Raw genomic sequence first — 20,529 nt, 5'->3', positions numbered from 1 at the left:
GATATTAAGAAAGATCAGACGATCAGAGCCTTTAGGAATCTGGATCATATTTCTCTACTTAGTATTTCATGCTGAAAATAATCTCACCCCTTACAGGCAGGTCATTAAAAATGTTATCATAGCTATTAGCAAACAATTCATTTTCCATCTTCTTAGAAAAATTAATTTTTTATTAAAACAACTCCCACTCCACTCTCTGGCAGAGATAACTGAAGTTTGGTCTCCTCTCTGCAGCCTCAGGAATGCACATCTCATTTCAGGCAGCTACTCAGTTTATAGTAGGCACTGAGAGCTTCTGGGGTTAGGGACCTCTCAAGAACATCCAACTTCTCCTGAAGGATGTTGGACCAGACCCCTGGATGACACCTCTTGACAAAACAGGCATTTTGGTGAAAGCTGAAGTGTGAGCACAGAACAGCAGCAGCCAGTGTCTGCCCTCTTGGGCTGCCAGTGCACACTGCTGGCTCCTGCCCAGTTTTTCATCCACCCCCAGCTCCTCTGCAGGGTTCTTCTCAGAGACCCCTCCCAGTCTGTACCCATGTCTGGGATTGCCCTGAGCCAGGTGAACCTCTTGAACTTCTTGACCCATTCGAGTTTCTTATGGATCCGCTTCTCAAGCTGGACACAAATTCCTTGCCACTGCAAACTGGCTGAGTGTGCACTCAATTCCACTGCCCATGTTGGTAATAAGGGGATTGAAGAGCACTGGTCCCAGAGCCCTGAGGGACACCACTCACCAAGGGCCTCCATGGACACAGAGATACGGAGCACCTCTGCAGCCATTCAGGAGCAGTCCACCCTTCCAACCCACACGTCTCCAGCTGGAGTTCAGGATGCCATGAGGGACCACCCTGAAAGCCTTGCAGGACTCCAGGCAGACAACACTGGTCACTCTTCCCTTGACCACTGTCCCAGTCACCCCATCACAGAAGGCCACCAGACTGGTCAGGCACATTTGCCCTGAGTAAAGCTGTGCTGGCTGTCCTGGATCATTGCTTTGTCTTGCACTTGCCTAAAAATTCCTTCCATGAAGATCTGCTCCATGATCTCCCAGGCACCAAGGTGAAATGTACTTTCAGTGTGGAATTAACACCTCCAGCACAAGAGTAAAGCCCCTTGTGAGTCAAGAAATCATGTTCTTGTTTTTCTGGTGTGGAATCAAAGACAGAGGAGATTCCATGCCATTCTCAAAAGGTATTTATGGTCCATCTACACTGCTTTGTGTACCTACTGTGCCTCTTTTCCTGAGTAATGGATGAAGGAACACAACACACAGCCCTTAGCCATTGAAATCTCCACAACTTGACACTGCTGAGGGGACAGCAGCATGAAGGGGTAGATTTGCCCAGAGCTTTTGCTAACATATCTTGGAATTTTAATTCTAATTTTAAGTATTCAATAGGTTCACTGGTAAGTCCTCTGCTGAAAAATCACCGTCATCATCCTACTTAAAAGTACTTACATGTAATCAAACAAGCCATGGCAAAGGTTGGGAAATTACATCATCACTGGCCTTTTCTACTGCTGTACACTATAATTCACCTGTATCAGTGAGTAGAATGTAAACAAAAAAGGAAGGTTCTCCCACAAAGAGCCATTCAGATCAGGTCTGCAGCTCAAAGTGATTCAGGTGTGAAAACAGTTTTCAGCAATCTACAAAGACATGATGTTAGACAAAAGCACTATACTGAAACAGAAAGGAAAACGATGTTTCAGTGGCAGTTAGACATAAATAACTAACTTGTGACAGATCTAAACAGAGAGAGGTAACTACAGGAAAGGGGGAGATGTCAAGCAGCAAACAGTAGCACTTCCTATTAACTTGTATTTTAATAGTTAAATGTACAACTCCCATTTTTTCCTGAATTCTGACACAAATTATTAAGGGAAAGTTCTGACAGCCTGTATTTCTGAAGAGTAAAAGAAAAAAAATATATATAAATATGGATAAATAAATACAAATATCTTATGGTAGTGCTGAACTGCCTGAGAGCTTTTTGTATTCAGATGAAGAGAAGCGTGAAGGGAAGTGATCATCTCAAACAATGCACTTACATTTTGAAAATGTAGAAAGTTATCTAAAAGGAATGGCAACTTAAATATGCAACTAAATAGCTTTTGCTTTTTAAAGAAATATGAAGAACTTACTCTGGTCTGAACTGGTAACACACAATAGCTTTTGTTTCAAAGAAAAAACTGTGTACCACTGATCCAGGGGCAGGTTTTTTAAACCATGGCAATACACAATGGGCAGAAGTCACAGTGTACTTCAGGCTGCACAAATTGTTTCTTGAAGAGGAAAAAAATTATTCTCAAGCAAAAAAAGAGCTTAGTAAAGACAACCTCCAAGAATTTTACCTGCTGGGCACCAACATGCAGTCGATGTCAGGTCTCTTTGTCTTGGGAATGGCATACAGAGGGTACCTATCACCATGTCGAATCAGCACTTGAACTGACACCAGCTTAAAATAATGAGGGGCATGACCTGCAGTGAAGAAAGGGAAAACAAGAAAAAAAATTACCTATATCCACTTTTTTAATACAAAAAAAAAAAGTAGCTATCATTAGCTTGACAGCATTGGTATTGAAATGAAAGAAAACACCCCTAGGAAATTACAATTTACCAATACAAGCAAGATTTTACTTCAGATTGCAAGACAAGTTATACAAAACTGAGGCTCCTAGCATATCTCTACAGTACATCTGAAGTCCACCAACTACACAAAACACTACTCAAGCACTGAACTCGGTCAACACAATAAGGTTAGGTTATTCCACCTTCATAATGCCTCTCTTCAGGTCCCCATCATAATGATGGATTTTGCAGCATGTCTAATCCGGATCTTTCTGACATACTGGTTTGTGATTTATTTGATAACCATTAGTAGGATATGCTAATGAAGGGCTTCATTCAAACTTGCTGCAGCTGCTGTGGAGTAAAGAATGCAAATATGCCTTCTAGCTGACCATGTCTAATGGCTTGTAATTCCAAAATTAATTACTTCTGTGGGGTTTTTCTTCCTGGATTCCAAGTCAACTGTTTGAAATGCAGCTGATGTGTAACAAGAATTACAATTTAAATATTAAATATATGTACCCCTCCTAACCCTTTCCGTTTTAGACCTCGAGCTGACTAGTGGCTGGACAGAACAATTTCCAAAAATCAAGATGGAAAGGGAAGGGGAAGGGGAAGGGGAGCAGCAGGTTTTGGATGATTTAATGTAACTCAGTGACCAGCTGGCATTTGCTCCACCTTCTCCAGGCGGCAATGAGCTGACAGCGCACAGAGCTCTCATTTCCAATAGCAGCACAAAGGAACAAGCAGCTGAGCTGAGGTGTGCCCTGCCCAGCCCAGCTCACCTTCCATGCTGCGCTCGGCGATGCTGGGAACGTTGCAGTACACCTGAGCTTCATACACGGGGTCTATGGCAGGGGGCTCCGTCAGCAGATCAGGCATTATTCTCTTCCTGCTCTTGGGATTCAACCCATCCTCCCTCACAGGGTTTACTGGGATTAAATGCACTGAAAGATACAAAATATACACTGTACATCTTCAAGAGACTTTAGGGACATAAAGGATTATGACTTTTTTATCACTATTTTTAAGTAATTATGCACAAGGTTTATGGTTTCATGAAAGGATGTCTCTCAACAGTATGCAACAACTTCACTGTGATTTTTTTTTCCCTTATTTCCATAGCCCAGAAAAGCTCTTTGTCTAAGTCAATGCTTGCCTAAAACTTCAGGAGCAGACCCAGCTGTAGAACAACTCTGAGTTTTGCACTCTTCTTGAAGCTGCTTTTTCTCTCAGTGTCTCAGCATGAATCACAGAAAAAGTGCCACAATAGGTCTGGCTGTCCCTCATCATTTTTATTTCAAAACTGACATTGAAGGACATCAGCAAAAGACACAGCACAGCTATGATGAGGGCAGTACAAACCACTGGGAAAACAAAGTAGTCAAGATTGAAGGACTGGATTATTCATCATTTTCCTCACTAATCCCTGTCCTTACATTGCCACCTTGTCAACCTTAAACAGTCTGGCTTATTTAAAAAAAATAAAATAAATTTTAAAAAAACAGAGAAAATATATTTCTTTGAATGAAACTGAGACTATCCAAACAAATATGAAACACAAAGAAACGCAGTAAACACATACAGAGGAGAAGCTAACAGAAATACCACCACTAAGTCTTCTGACATGTAGATCAAAGTTGAAGCATATCTAAATGTAAGGCCAGAGTTGTAATGACCCTGCCTTAATGTGAGAGCATCAGTGAGTCTTAATTAATGAGTCTTCCCAGACTACACTTGTAATAACAAATGCCTCTATTCTATTCTATTTTCTATTTTTTGGAATTTTAATCAGAAGCTTTAGAGGTAAAAATGAGGAGGAAAAGTGTTCACATTTTTAGCCCCTTAGTCTTCTATCTTGAGAGGAAAAAAATTAGAAAGAAAGAAAAGATGGGACAACAAATTTCAAAGCAAAAAATTCTTCTGTGTCAGTTCCTCAGTTCCATCTTGACTCCCAATTTCAATTTCAGAGGTGAATTTGTTCCACAATAAATAGTTGTACAGACCAGGAAAACCAATGAAGACAGCAAACCAAAGCAAAACACACACAGATTTTTATGAACACATAGCCAGTAATAAACATAGGCTCTTCATTCTTACACTACAATACATTACACTTCAAATATTTTATGTGGTCACTCTTTGTCTGCCAAACCAAAACCCAAGCATTTTCCACAGTCTTGCTAGAGCTGAGCTGTTGACAAGGCCAATACCTGCCAAGTGCAGTGACTTGAAACTTTTCATTAAACTGTTCAGATTTTGCTTTCAGCTGTGTTTGGTGAGAATATTAAACTGTAATTTTCACTTTGGACACTTTAATTGTGGAGCTCAGCTGCCATTTCTGCCTTTATCTACCAGATTCAATTTTTAACTCCTTACTTAGACTCACATGGTTGTGAGACATTGCAAACCCCTGCCTAAGAAAGTGGCAGTAACACAGTGCCTTGGCAATACCTGCAAGAGGTTGGGAACTCCGGGCTTTGCAGTACATTTGCACTTGGGGTATAAATCTCAAACCCAACCATGTCATACAGCAGTGACTGGACTCTGCAAATAAACAGCACTACAGGCAGCAGCTGTCCACAGCACAAATTACAGGAACATTCTATTGGCCAAGGTTCCAAGCCAGAAAAGGTTACAGCAACAACTCCCAGCTTTCTGCAGCAATTCTCTCTAGAGCAACCCACAAACAACACAGCTACTGCTCCCTCAGGTCACACACTCAGAGCTGCCTGAAGCAGCTCAGGTCAGCTTAGACACAGGGGAAACCAGACCCCAACAGCAAAAACTCCAAGTTAACTCTGATCCTAAATTTTGGCTGGGAGATTTAAAAGCAGAATAACCATCCTAATTTTTTCATCTAAGGTAGTTTTAAGCACAAAAACCCTGAACACATCCCATTTTTGTACTGAGACTATTAAGGGCAGAAGCCAACAGATGCATACAGCAGCTTTTTAAAATTAAGTGCCTATGTTTCTAGAGCCAAATACCTTGTCTGCAGAAAGCAAGCCTCAGAAAGAGTAAGTCTCTGATTTATTTTAATCAAACTGATTGAATAAATACCATAACACTGCCAGACAAATTCAAGAATAAGGAAAAGCATTAAATATTAGAGAGAAGCATCTACTGTGAGATTTAACTGTCTTTAAAATATTAAAAATAAAACTGAAGATTAAGAATAACATTGAATACTAAGAATAACATTGAAAATTAAGGATAAAATTTAATATTAAAAATAACACTTGCAGGACTACCAGAATACATGTTTGCCATTTAAAAAAGAACATTTTCAAAGGTGACTCTTAAGTCAGTACAGTAGCTATGGGTACGACTCAAGAATATTTTGTGGACTGGAAATGAACTCAGAGAGAGAAATATCAATAGTTCATGTCATAGTTGGTAAAACTTGTCCTCATTGTACAGTGAATATGCTTGGCTTATACAAGGGAGAAGAAAAGATTTATGATAAGCAGTATATGCTTTTAACACACTGTAAAAAACATATATTGGATGAAAATAGTGGCAATCAGTCAAATTACCTACTCAAACACATGGGTCATCTATTTAATGTAGCTAAATAGAAAAAGGAATTACATGAACTGGGCACCAGTGTCTGCAGTCTCCCAAAAATCTCCACAAGGTGCATATAGATGAAAATAACAAGGATTTCAGAGTTGGGGGAATGAGGACAGGAGGGATAAGGAGGACAACAGGGAAGAATGACAACACAGGACCAAGGAGAGATGAATCCCAGCTGGAGCTGCCTTCCCATAGCTGAGCACAGTCACCCTCAAGATCCCACCCAGCCACACTGGTGCTCCTCAGCCCTTGTCAAAGCTCCTCAGAAGCTGGAATGTTCCTGCAGCTTCAGAGCTTTGCGATGACAATCCCAAGTAACACATCCTCCCTTTGTATTTCTGGCTACTGAAACAACAGAGTACATTGAATATTAATATTCAATTTTATTCTTAGTTGCTTCTCAATTATTTCCTCATCTCCTACCATTCCCTGGACAGTGTTAGTGCCTCTTGTATTTATGATGTTCTCTCCTTTCTCCCTCCCTTCTTATTTCAAGTACTTGGCCTTCATGCTCCCTTGCTGTGCTCATTTATCCCAGCTCTCCAGTCCTGCTTCCCACTCTCCTCCTCTCCAGCTCCCTTTGCACAGAAGGCTCCGTTTGCTCCTTCATTTTTGTACTCCCTGTCCCACACAGAGCAGTTCTCTGCAGCTCTTTGAAGAAGAGCTGACAGTCTCTCTGTATCCAAGTATTTCCCTGCTGAAACCCTCCCCTGCAGTGGCAATGCCACCTCTGTCTCCCCCATGGGTTTTCTGGTCCATTTGTAAGAGACAAAAGTACAAACAGTAATGAACTGATACAGCTCAGAGAGGAAAAGGAAAAAAAATTAAACTTTAAAAAGCCCCTCACATGAAGCTGAAATTTGTTCTTTTTTTTCCATACTCAGTTCTGCTCTTTCAGCTGTAAATCATTACAAGGTCAGAACACTGCTACACAGTTTTCACATTGTTTTTTTGCAGCTTAGCAATATTTAATGTGAATTTCTCTATTAGTTCACAGTAACATGCATTTGCCCAAAACAGAAGTCTGCCAGTGTGCACACAGTCACACTTAAATCTATGATTAAGGGAGGTTTTGAGCAGGATTTTTCCACTGCTGTGCCTTTCAAAGCTCATGTTTCACTACAACAGGAATACAACAATGTAAACCAGAAATGTAACACATGATTTTGATGTGCATTTAGCCCAACCAGAGCAGTTAATAAAATAGATCTGAAGCATATTTCATCACCTAACTGGAACCTTTGCCAACAGTGAAACTATAAAGTATATGGACATGTTATTATAGAAGTAGCTTGACAACAGAAAGGGAAAGAGAAAGCATTTTTATTTCCCAATATTCATAAACTTATTTTTGTAACTAAAGAAGCTACATAAAAACTACTTTGAGACAATAATTTTGAAAAAGTTACAGTGGGGGGAAAAAGTAGTAAGTTACAGAAACAATAAAAGGAAAGAGCTCAATGCAACTCTTCCCAGAGTCCCACCAGGATAAAATTGTTTGAAATATGAAGTAAAACTGAATACATGGCCTGGTATCAGGCAGAAGTAAGATCTGATGGAACAGTCAAACAGTAGCTGCTGCCTTGTGAGACAGAGAGGCTCTGGTCACACAAGATTACACCTAAACACTGCTGAAAAATCTCTCCTTCAAGAATTCTTGCAGCTCTAAACTCAGATTATTTTTTTAAGTCAACACAATTCAAAAGAAATAAAATCCAAATTCTGATACAAAGTTTAATTAGAAAAAAACCTCCAGAAGCCTTTATTTTAAATCACACCATAGAACCTGAAGAGCACATTCTAAAATTAACTCAACAGCTTAACTAAGCAATGTGTTTAACAAACCCAGTTACATCTCAAACACTGTAAGATTTTATTTCCAGTGTACACTAATTAGGATCAATTTAAAGAGCAAAAAGTTAATTCTATGACTTCCATACTCCCTCCTCCCCACCAAGTTCCTGAATGCCCAAATATATAAATCCCCAAATATCAGACAAGTAGCTTCCAAGCAAGATAAACTCAGAAGTGTTTTCAGTGGAATGATAACAATTCCTACACAGCAACTAATCCCCTCTGGAAAAATGGCAACTTTACCAAATCAGCTATTGTGCTCAGAAGCCCAAGCAGGGAGCCAGATAAACATTAGGGCTACAAAATGACATGAATTTGACAGAATTCAGTGCAGCAGAAAACCAAACACACAAAATGCAATTCATGTAAAAAGAACACCTAATTCAACACTAAATCACTTCATTATCCATTTCTCTCCCACCTGAAATCCTACTTTCAGCTTGAGATACAAAAGGTAACAACACTGTTTACCAAGAAGAAACATATTTATCCATGAAAAAGAATCAAGAATATTTACCTAAAATCAGAAAGACAGGCAATAAAACCAGTTTCCATTGCTGTTTTCCCTTGTAGCTCCAAACAGCCTGAGAAGCAGCAGCACAAGTAGCCATGTTAGTCTCAATTTTCTGACTTAACAGAGCTGAAGTTTTCATCTTTTATAACACAGAAGGTCCTTTCAGGCCCATGCAAACATACTATTTAAAACAGTCAAACAGCAATGCAGCCACACAGCAGAAATGAAGAACAGCAAGCCCACTGTAAGGAACCTTCTGCTGACGGGTAAAGAAAAGCAAACGCACACGTTAGAGAGCACAAAAAGTTATTTATCCCCTTCCACCTTCCCCCCACCCCTTTCTGCTTCACCAGGGCACTAACAAGGCTGCCTAGCACAGAGCAGAACACTCAGGCCTCTGAAAGTCTGGTGGTGAATGTGGACTCCACAGATTCATAAGGTTGGAAAAGGCTTCTGAGATCACTCAATCCAATTGTTAACCCAGCACTGCTGTCTTCACCACTAAAACCTGGCCCCAGATGCCACTTCCTCACATTTTCCCTCATATCAGTCTGCAGTTCCCCTGGCACAACTTCAGGCAATTTCCTCTTGTCCTGTTGCTTGATGGGACTGGGAGAAGAGACTGATTGGCACCTGGTTATAAACTCCTTTCCTGAGGCTGTAGAGAGAGAAGGTCCCTCTGAGCCTCCTTTTGTCCAGGTTAAACACCCCAGCTCCCAGCTCTTCCTCTAGCTGCTCTCTCCCTGAAAAAATGGAAACTAGAACAGGAGTATTGTACAGAAGAACAACCCAAAAGAGGCAGGAATTCTTGAAAACAACTGAGGTGGGGGAGAAAAGGTGAAGAAACAATCTGTAAAAAAAGTGGAAAACAATCTGGGAAAAGCAGCTAAGGCACACATGGGCTGAAGAGCACATCCTGCAGGATGTGCAGTGTACCTGAAGGTATACCAGCAGTACACCAGCACTGCTGTATACCGGAAGGTAAAGTGCCAGTAGAGAAATGGAGCAACCTGAGCACAGAGCTCTGTCATTCTGTGACCCTGGGTATGAGCCTGCCAGTCCCAGTGTGATCCCTGCAAACCCCCAGGATCAGCTTTAGAGCTCTGCCTTGGACTGCAAATGCACATTTGGGTATTAATGAAGTTCAAACGTGCCTGTGTGACACACAACCCACCTTTCTCATTTTCTACTTTTGCATTGCTAAATAAAGGCTCTGAGTGGCTCAAAGGTAAGATCTGTATTAACAGCAAGGGCCTTCATCCATAATACATAAGGGCACAATCACTAATGTGCTGTATGTGAATGGTGAGTAATCACACAAACAAAAAGAGGCTTATTAACCTCACACTGGTCAAACTATCAAGTACTATTCAAAAAAATAACCATAAAGGTCTTTTGAAAGGCTTTCTAAGCCTGTGAATACAAGTTTCTAACTTTAGATTTAGTATTTATATAAAAATATAAATGGAGCTGCTAAACTTTTACAGTCCTAAATTTTCACTGGCTTTTAGTTTATTAGAATGTGTAGCTTAATTAACAAAAAACCCCAGTAATTTTTACTTTGAATCAAACCTCTTGCCCTACAGAACTTGAAGAGGATTTTTTTTTAATATAACAGCTGTCCACAATGAACCTACAAACAAGTGACAATCCTCAGTATCTTTTCAGTCTCAGTCCCTTAACTACTTTTTTTCACCACACCTCTGCTTCCCCAAGCATTTGCCCTTCCATTTTCTCCACACTTTTTGTGTGTCCTGCCTGTTGAGCAGCAGGGGGAAAGGGATCCCTCAAGCACAGAGATGCTCATGGGCAGCCACAGCCACCTCTGCACTACAGAACAGGCTCTGAGCTTCAAGGCTTTCTTCCCACAGTGCTGCTAAATTCTCTGAGCACAATCACAAAGAAAATTAAAAAGGAGTGAAGGGAGCTATGGGGGAGGTGGGTAACAGAGAAAAAAACAGTGAGAAATGGAGGAGGGCACACACTTAAAATTTAACCTGGAATAGCAACAATGAAATGCTCTGCTTTAACAAACCCTTGAGAAGACAAAGAAAGCTCCTTGGAGTGCAATTTCTCCCCAATATTTCAACCCCACAGCTGTGTGCATTCCAAGGTGACACAGGTACAACCCTGAGTGCAGCTGTGGCAGGGCAGCAGAGGGGAGCCCTTCCTTCCTTACACACCTGAAATCCTACCTGCCCAAACTCTGACAATGGATCCAACACAGATCCATCAGCCTCAGCAGGGAACAGGGCAGGAACTCCCAAACTCACAGGACTGACTTAGCAGCCAAATGGGAGCAAGCAGAGACTCAGATCCCCTCTGAGTTTCCAACAGTTTGCAAACACTCAGCACCAGTGGTGAGTTATGGGCTGACATGTGCCCAGACACATACACCTATTTAACCCACTCAATTTTGTGACTGCTGCTGCTGTTTTTCCCTCTGTAAAAGAAATCATAGTAATTTAGAGACTTTTCAAGCAGTCTTACAGCACAGTTCTATTGCCAGCAGCCTACATGTCACATTCTAGGACAAACTTTAAAAAAAGAGTATTTAGGTGTAGCAAGCAAGTAGCAGATATCATTGAATAAATATTCTTTTCATGGCAGTGTTTTTAATCAAAAGTGCTCAAAAATGCTTGCCACAGCAGCCTTGAACACCTGCACTTCATACTGCAGAGCCACACTTCTGCCATGGCCTCCAGCACAGCATATTTTGACACCAGAAATTAAAATCCACTAGAACAGTTCTATTGATCCTATCAAATAAACATGGACATCTCCCTTCCTACAGCAAAAAAACCAATTACTTTGGAAGACCATGAGGAATGCTGCAGCAGACTTGTGAAACAGAGCGTCATATTTCAAATTCTTACAGAGAAATTTTAACCATTCATGAGAAATTGATTAAATTCACACAGTTGGGTGGATAAGGAGGGTGTGTGTCCATTTCAGTGCACTCATCTTTGTTGGGTAAATTTCTGCATACTTCAGTCAATATCAGAAAAACACTGCTTTTAAAATTCTGTTAAGTGCTATGTTTATATTTCCTCTTGTAGTTCCTCAAACATCTTCAGTTTCATGGTGGTAACACAGAACTAAGTCCCATTTCCTCCCCCAATCACTTCTTGTGATTTAATCAAGAAAAGAGGTAGATTTCCCTTTTCTTTTAGCCTTGCAGACCCAGTGACCACAAAGCCTGAAGCATCAGGTCCCTTCCTGCCCTTCTCCTGGAGAATTCAGCTACAGCCACTCTCCATCCAAAACATGCTGGAGATGGGAGCAGGGCAGCCAACACGAGGAACCACTCTCCTCCAACTGCAAAAATACCCAGGGGAAATTTGAAATAAAAACACTGTTACTCTGTTCAAAGTGCAGGAAATGTAAGTTTTCTGAAGCATCCTGTATATCCTAGGTTCACTGACAGAAAATGGGAACTCAGGGAATTTAGGAGGCTGCAGATGGAGCTCAGCTAACCCAGTGGAAGTCAGATCTGATGAAGGGGGAAGGAGTGTGAGCTCAAGAGTATTTAGATTTTTAATGTTTTGAAGAGAATAACAGACATTAGGACATAAGGAAAAAAAATTTAAAGACTTAACACTGCTCTCCTGCCACACACAAACAAAATGGAAGCCTACACACCCAGCAGGAGTTTTCTCACCACCGTCCCTGCTTTCTCCCCAGAATAATAACGCAATTGCAGCTGCAACTTGCAAGTGCATCTTAGTTTTTCTAATCAATCCTGGTGTTATTTTCTTACATGAAATGCAACCAAAAGCTTATTCTTCAGTCTAATGCCACCTGAGTCTTCAGCCTTCTTAGTTTTCAGATCCCTAAAGTTTTCCACTGCAGATGCAAATGTTCCTATGGACAACTGAGAGCTACTATAAATAGGCTGCTCTCCTCAGCTGCTTTTCACAGAGCTGGACAGAAATAGCCAACCCTCCTACCCCTTCCCAGAGTGGGGCAAAGCCTACTTGCCTGCCTATTTTCTGCCTCACAAGCTGTGAACTTTCCTTAAAGGTTTTCCTTATTTTGGGGCATTTGCCCAAAGCAGCCCTTGCCCATGGAGCCACAGCTCACAGGGACTGACCCAGGGCTTTATTCCATATCAGAGTCAGGGCAAAAAAACAGATTTCAGTACTTGTGTGTTCATGTTCAAAGGTAAAATAGAATAACTACACACAACCACCATGCCTGGTAGCTTTTTAGCTTTGAACACCAGTACTGCAGGGAACAGGTTTCTTATTTCCAGCTGCATTAGCTGCATGGCTTGCAGATTTTTTTACAAGGTCACAATCCAACTTACATGAGGAAAACAATTATGCTAAGAAAATCCTTTTTGCACCAAACACAACATGGCAGGCCTTGTACTCTTGTGTTTGAGACCTAATTTAAGCAGATACATTAAATTACACAATGTGTGCTTGCATTTATTAAGTCCAGATGTGACTTTGAAAAGAGCTTTATCGTTTCAGGGGTTTCCCCCCGCCCCCCATTGTTTTTCACTGGACAATTCAGAAGGGCATATGGCACTGCTTAAACAGCTTCCAGGATTTTCAGCCTGACAGCAATAACACAGCAATGCTGACTGCAAATCTGAGCCTTTTCAAGCTCTAGAGATGACAATCCTTTTCCACTTCTCCTCCCAAAGTGAAAAATTACTTGCTGCATTTTATCATATTTTCCTACTACACTGAAACTCTACATGTAATGTTCACCACATTATATTTTCATCAATTTAATATATTAATTTCTTTAAAATAAATACACATGCATGCTAAAGCTTTTCTTTCCCAGCATGTCACTAATTATCCCATTGCTTGGCTCTGCACTGGGTCTGGAGGGAGTGGGGGAGATTGCTGTGAGACACCCAGACAAGCAGATGGATTCGCTGCTCTATAAACACATTGCTCAAGTCACATCTTGCTCCTTCTCCATGTTGTTCAGTGACAAGATGCAAAAGGAGCCCAGCAGTGCTTGCAGTGACACAGTTATGTCAGTCCTGGGCCACCACAGCCCCACTGGGACTCCCAAGTGAGAAGGGCAATAAACCACCGGGCTCTGGTGACGTCCCTCCTATTGCTGAGAGCTGCCACATCTCATCATGCTGTGAGAAGACTTCATCTGTGCCAAATCAGTGTCCTGAGGCCACCAAACAAGGCTTAAATACACAAAGACTAAACGGGGGGGAACTGTGGCCTGAACACGATTTTTATAAACACAGTAGATCCAGCCACGGCTGCTTATCCAACAGGATTCATGAGCACTGCAGGAAGATTTTAAAGCACTGTCCTGCTTCTGTCTAGAGAACTCAGCACCAGCTAAATGAACTAATCCAAATGAATTGTCCTGGAACAGATTTTCCAAACAGCTTTTATCAGCTGTGTTCAGAAACAGTTGGCAACTCTTTCCATTTCCATAGTATTGTCCCAAAATAAAGATCAACTGCTCTACACTGATGTACGCTGCACTGAGGGCCTCTGCCATCCTTTTCCAGGGGGTGGGGACCTTTGCCTTTGCTTTTAGTTTGGGGTTTGTTTGGTTTTTTCTTTCCTTTTGTCCTGTATGAGTCCCACAAATACTGGAGCGGGAAGCTGTGCAGCAGTGATTGCAGCAGGACCGAAAAAAGGATGCTTGGCAGATTTCACACATGAAATGAACACCAACATAGCAGCCAAGAAGATTCAGCACAGCAGAAGAACACACAGCAAAAAGTATTTTCTCAGGAACATGGGCTACAAATCCTTCAGGCTTCAGTGATCCTCTCATCTACAGCAGCTGGGCATGATACAAAAATACACCCCATAAAGCAGAGTTCAAGGTAGTTCAATAGTTGCTGCTGTTCTGTTAGCCAGCAATCCACTGCTGACATGAGCTCTCCACAGCTGAAGCCCTGTGAGAGCTCCCTGCACGCAGGACAAACATGCACTTCTCCTTTCTATCATCCTAGGTGCCTCTTTTCCTTAGGGCTCCCCCCAAACTCAGATTGGGGAAACTCAGTCTCCTCAGACTCATCCCAAAATGTCTTTTGACATTCAAGTCAAGTGTCATTAGGATGTGTACTGAACATCCAGAATCCCAAAATACACAGGGAAAACAAAGAAATAAAGAGACTTAAAATCACACTTAAAATCACACTCTGCCCACCACATCTTCACAAGTACTGCTCCCCTGGTGACAAAACACCAAGGCAGCAGCTTCTGGGCTGCAACAAACTATACCAGCTCACTGGTAAAGGCATCTTCTGATCCTCTCTCCTGAGCTGTCCCTGCCCTCCCTGCAGCATCCCTGCCTCACACCTGGCTGGAGGCAGAGCTCAAAGCTCTGCCAGCCCAAGGCACAGGGCACCAAGTGCCTCATATGTTAATGGCATCAGTCAGACACAACCCACAGACATCTGGCACTTCTCTACAGCACTGTCCTTCCAAGATAAAAAGCCTTACAAATTCAAATCAATATTTGCACTACTGCATTAAATTAGCACTTTTCTGTTTCACATCTAATCCCAACTGCTTTCTGTCCACAAAGTGACCTGCTCAGGGAAGTGATCTCAACACCATATGCCACTGCTTACCCAAGCCAAGCCAGCTCTCTTGTTTGTCCTTGTCAACACCAGGCCAAGGCACAGAAAGCTGCCAGGGATTTGCCAGCAGCAAACCTCAAAACATATTTAATACAGTAGAACCTGGCGGATTTCTGTGCTGGGGAAACCTTCCCTGACAATCAATCTCAGGAATTCAGAACAGTGCTCTCTGGATCAGAGAATTATTGGTATCTTTGGGACTCCTGCCATAAAACAGCTCACGGGAAGACAGTGAATCTTATTTTTTTCTTCATTCAGTATTAATGTGCACAGTTGGTAAACCCAAAATTACACCACATATGTTTCCAGCCCTTTTAATCCAGCCATCTCACAGAAGTAATGAAGAGAGATCACTTCCATTTTACAAGACTTCATATTTCACTGCAGCAAGTCCACAAAAGCCCCAGTCTTTTAAATACAAACTACTTAGACCCTGCCTCATTTAAAATAAACCATAATGAAATTTAGTATGTACAAGCACTGCTTTTCTCTCAGAGAGTGAGCTTTGAAAGGCCAGAAGGGAACTAATTTTGAGAACAGAGATTACTCTTGTTAGAAAAACAAAAGGCAATAAAAAACTGCCTCTAGGCATTAAAATCTTCAAAATCAGTGCAGTTTGAGACACTTTATTAATCACAGAAACTCCACATGCCCAATAACACACAATAATTTTTTCAAAAATCTTAACAGTCAAGTGACAAGACACTTTGGATTAAGTCAGTCTCTGTATCATTTCAGCAATGATATTCCTGCAAAAGCACGGATAAAAGAACAAAATTGCCTGAAAGACAACTCACAAGAGAAAAATTAAAAGGACTAAGGAGAAACATGAACAACTGTATAAAAGCATATTAAGCATCTCTCTTTCAGATACACACAGTGGAACCAGCACATCCATAAACCCCAATGGTTTTCATTTGCAGCAGCACAGTGGGGATTAAGGCAAGAACAAAGGACAGCTCAGAGAAACAAACCTATCATCAAACATGAAGTTTAAGAAGCCCTCCATGCTTTTCAGAAGACTGCACATGGCCTAGAAATAGGGAAAGCACAACTGCATTATACCCAGTGGCATTAAGGTCCTGGTACTGTCCTGTTGAAACCCTGCTCACTGAACAAGGACAGAAGGGAAATTTGGGTCAGAACATTCTCTGATGAACATGCAGAACCCAAATCTCAAACAAAGGACAGCAAATTATTAAAGTATGATGAACTCACTTGCAATTAATAGATAACATTGTCCTAAAAGCTTTGGTAAAAGTAAAGTAAGAGAGATAAAGCTAAGAAAGTGTGAATTATTGTGAATTCTCAGAATGCAAACAAAGAGGGGCCATGCTCCTGGGAGAACTGAGGCTTGACACTGTGCAGATTTCACCTGTGTGAGCTAACCCTGACTCACCATTTATACAGAATAAAACAGCTGCACATTAAAACAATACTCTCTTTCTGCTATTTCTACAAACAAAATAGGGTGAATATTCAAATTTAAAACAATGTTTCAGTTGTTAAAACATAGTTTAGCCCAGTATACAATTAACATATGGAAAAATCCTAGGAATAATTTTGTTTGACTTAAAAGACAAACATGCCATTCCAAACATGCCTGCAGTGACCTGTAAGGCAGCCAGACTCTGCTTTCAAGAGCTGTGAAAAAGGAAAGGCAGAGAACTGGTTTAATGACAAAACAGAATTTGCTAATATATAAATAAATCAATCACCTGACCTACCACTACAGAATCAACTGTACAGCAGCCTTCAAACATGTGCCTTAACACTTCATATTAATTCTGCTAAACTACAGTTCAACTAACCACCATGGGTGAAGTCAGAATATGTAGTTAAATAAGAATTATGAAGTTCTGTAGCCTGACAAGTCACTTCTGTTGGTCAAGTCCTGTCTCAAGTGATTTAAACTGACCTATATTTAAAGCAACTACTTTGAAATGATTGCTCTGTTTTTGTAGGAGAAAGTAAGACTGCCCCACAGCATCATTCTCAAGCATTTATCATGTCTCCTTTCCCTTCAGGGGTTCATTTTGGGGATTGATGCATTATAGCACCACTTTTGGAAAATCACAAAACAGTTATTTAAAACTCCAGTTACAAACATAAAAAGGATCTTTAACAAAAATCTCTGTGTTTACAGTTAGTTCTCTTCATTTGTTGCTAAAATACACAGAACTTTGGATTTATTATTTGTGGGTCGTTTTTCCCTTTAATCTTAAATTCAAATTAAATTAGCACTTCTGAAGAGCAAAACCCAGAGAGACTTCTCATGAGTGGAAAATTTGCCATGCTTATGAGCTCGAAGGCAAAATTCATGAAGGGAGATATCTGTTCTCCTTTTAATTTCATATGCTGGTAACACATGACAAAAACAAGTTCTCTACATGAAGAATTCTAAAGATGTGGGGTTTTAAATATAGTTACTTGTATACAGCAGCAAAATGCAATCCCCACCTGAGCAGTCACTGCCCCAGGGCTCTGGCTCCCAGCAGGGGTAAGATCTGGTGAGATCTCAGGCTAAACCCCAAACACCTCAGTGCTGCACACGATGCCCACACTGTCCTCATATCAAGTAGGAGCTGCTGGCAAAGCTCAAGCCAATGAAATAAAACTCTTCTGCTTTTCTGTGTGGAAAATCCCAATTCCTGCTTCCTGTGACTCATCTTTAAAACCAAAACCTCCAGTATGAAACCAAATGACAGAAAGTAGAGGGAAATTATTACTGGAACAGCAAAATGTCACTTCCAGACATGCTGATACACCAACACCCAAGCATGACCCATCGAGGCAAACAAAGTAGTTTTTAAAAACCCCAAAAATCCATAAAACAACTCTCCACACTTTATATGGGAACCAGCACCCTGCTGGGGCAGTGGCCAAAATCCTAAAAAGCAGTGGCAGTCACCAAGATCCTTTTTTATCAAAAGGCAAGCCTAAGCCACTGATCAAAGTATCCAAGTGTGTAGGAAAACAAACTCTAAACCAGAAGAGAAGCTCCATGGGCAAGAGCTGCCCGAGAGCCAGAGCCCTCAGAAGGTCAGTCTGGAATGGATGTCAGCCACACAGTTATAAAAAACAACCCTGTAAAAAGGGATGCTTTCCTACTATCATTTTAGTCCTCTTCTCTTGACTGTTACTTTTTTCCTTAGGCCTTCAGTAAATAAGAAAAAAAAAATTAAAATCAAAAGTATTTACTTCATGGAAAAATTAATTTACATGCCTTTGATTACAGAGTAAAAAAACCATTGTCAAGCAAATTTTACAGAATGTACACATGGCATCCTAACATACAGCTTTTAAATTGCCTTTCCATTTGGTTCAGCCAAGGTTTATTCAAGGAGTCCCACCTTGAGGCTTCTGCTGCCAGTCACAGATGCTTCCAATGAATGTAATGAAAGGCCTGTTTCTGCTCAGTAATTGGCTTCTCAGGTACCAATCTTTGGAGCAAAAAGAAAGCTGCTCTTCAGATCTCCTTGTAAACTGCTGCTCCTGACTGACCTAAGGGCTCACCAATGCAATTAACATTGACAGGGTCCTAAATTCTGTCTCACCTCCTTACTTGGAGGCTGCAGGCCCACAGCTGGATTCTGACACATCCTTTGCATGCAGGTGCACTGCCATTCTCTGTCCCTGAGCTGCAAAAGCTGCCCCCAGACACTGCATTTACCTTCCCTCTGCACTGCTCCAGGCAGTCACACAGCACAGAACAGGAACCTCTTCTTCTGGCAAAAAAAGAATGAAGTATCCCTACATATATTCTGTGTTTGTACAGAAGGAAACTGCCCAGTTTTAGTCAACAGCATTATAGATAATATTTATAGAGACAAAATACACAGTATAAAACATGCTCATCTTTCCATTCTGCAGTTTTTCTGACAAAGTGAAACACTAAACAGTCCAGACAAAAACAACATAATTACATTTTAGAACAGCCTTAACTGACAAGTCTATCAAAACCAGCTCTCCTTTTGTCTTTAATGCTGAAGTTTTAAACTGTTTTACAACCATGCCCATTTACATAAACAAGGAGGAGAAAAATGTAAAACACATGTGGACTAATAAACACTATAAAAAAATACTTCTCCACTCTTTTCTGTAGATCTGGCCTCAAATATAAAACAAGAGGGAAACAATGACAATTCCTAATAAAACTTTAATGTGCCAGTCATATTTGGTTTGGAAGTCAACCAGTTTCCCAATCCAATGGGCTTCCCAAACAAAAATGTTCCATTGATATAATTATCCATTAGAGACAGAGTATTTTTCTAGCCAGCACTGGAACATTTCTTTCATGTTTACTTTTAACACTGCCATTTTCATACACTATTTAAAAATTCAAACATTTACAAAATCCAGTGGCATTTGCCATTAAAGAGATGTTACCTCTATTGCTGATTGTTCCAGGTTTAACTCTGTACAATGCATTAATAGCAAAACTGAACTTGAGGGCACATCTGGCCCCAGCCTTTTGTTTTGAAGTCCAGGCTACGCAATTATATTAAAGATGTTTAGAACTGTTAAGGCTTGTACCTTTTCAGCAAGTATAAACTCTTTGTTAAAAGCCTTCTATGTGCCTACTACATGGTAACAAAATCTGACAAAACTATGAACAGGTATTAAAATCTCCTAGTAAATTTTCAAATGTGTCTCAAATGCATTTCTCCCATCATTCACCAGGAATGTTCAGGGAAAAAAAAAGTGGCATTATTTACCTCAATAAACACACAGAGCTTGAAAACAGTAGGACTTCCTGAAGCCAGTTCCCCTACCCTACTGCTCCTTGTGAAATTGCCAGGAAAGCAAAGAGCCCCATGGGCAGGCAAAGCTCAACACAGCCCCTGGGCCTTTTGCTCCTGCTCAAGGACATGAACAGCAGAACCAAGTGCTCCATTGCCCAAAATGCACAGGACAGAAGATCCTGGCAGGAAGGAGAGTGTCTCACAGGACCCACAGCATCACATCACCTTGAAGAATGACTGTTAGAGTTTAAAAGGAGTCTCCAGCTGTGCAGCAATCTGCTTACACGTCTCCTTCTAGCCAGGATGAGGAGATGAAGGAGATGCAGCTGGCATTTGATGCAGGCAGCCAAGCCAGCACACACATGTGACAAACACAAACCAGCACATACATGTGACAAACATAAACCAAGTGCTCCAAGAGCTGCCTGTCCCACCCTGGGACAGAGCTGAGGCCAGCTGCCCCATGTCCATCCTCTGAGACTGCTGGTGGGAGAGAACACCTCCAGCTCTCAGAGCTGTTCAGAGAGCCTTTGGGGGAAGCTTTCTCCATTATCTACCCCATGAGTTGAGCTGTTAGTATCCACAGAAAGCACCAGCCTTGTGGTGAAAACAGCACAGGAAAGCAGACTACCAAACTCAGAAACCACAAGAGAAGAGAAAGGGACCAAGAACAAGC

General features: G+C 41.2%; 1 protein-coding gene across 4 annotated transcripts in view; it reads right to left on the bottom strand.

Moving 5' to 3' along the window:
• Positions 1 to 20,529, bottom strand: part of PXYLP1 (2-phosphoxylose phosphatase 1) — a 47,656-nt gene that overhangs the window by 9,312 nt on the left and 17,815 nt on the right. For 3 of the 4 annotated variants that reach the window (XM_064721501.1, XM_064721499.1, XM_064721500.1), the window contains 2 exons: positions 3,361 to 3,522; positions 2,359 to 2,485 (listed from right to left, as the gene is read on the bottom strand). In XM_064721501.1, the coding sequence (XP_064577571.1) occupies positions 2,359 to 2,485; positions 3,361 to 3,522 (289 nt within the window). Of the gene's footprint in view, positions 1 to 2,358; positions 2,486 to 3,360; positions 3,523 to 8,525; positions 8,620 to 20,529 lie in introns of those variants that run through there. The other variant, XM_064721498.1, reaches the window with a different exon arrangement.

This window comes from Zonotrichia leucophrys, chromosome 9, assembly GCF_028769735.1.
Source record: "Zonotrichia leucophrys gambelii isolate GWCS_2022_RI chromosome 9, RI_Zleu_2.0, whole genome shotgun sequence".
Taxonomy (NCBI): domain Eukaryota; kingdom Metazoa; phylum Chordata; class Aves; order Passeriformes; family Passerellidae; genus Zonotrichia; species Zonotrichia leucophrys.
This window is presented reverse-complemented; position numbering and strand designations above follow the sequence as displayed.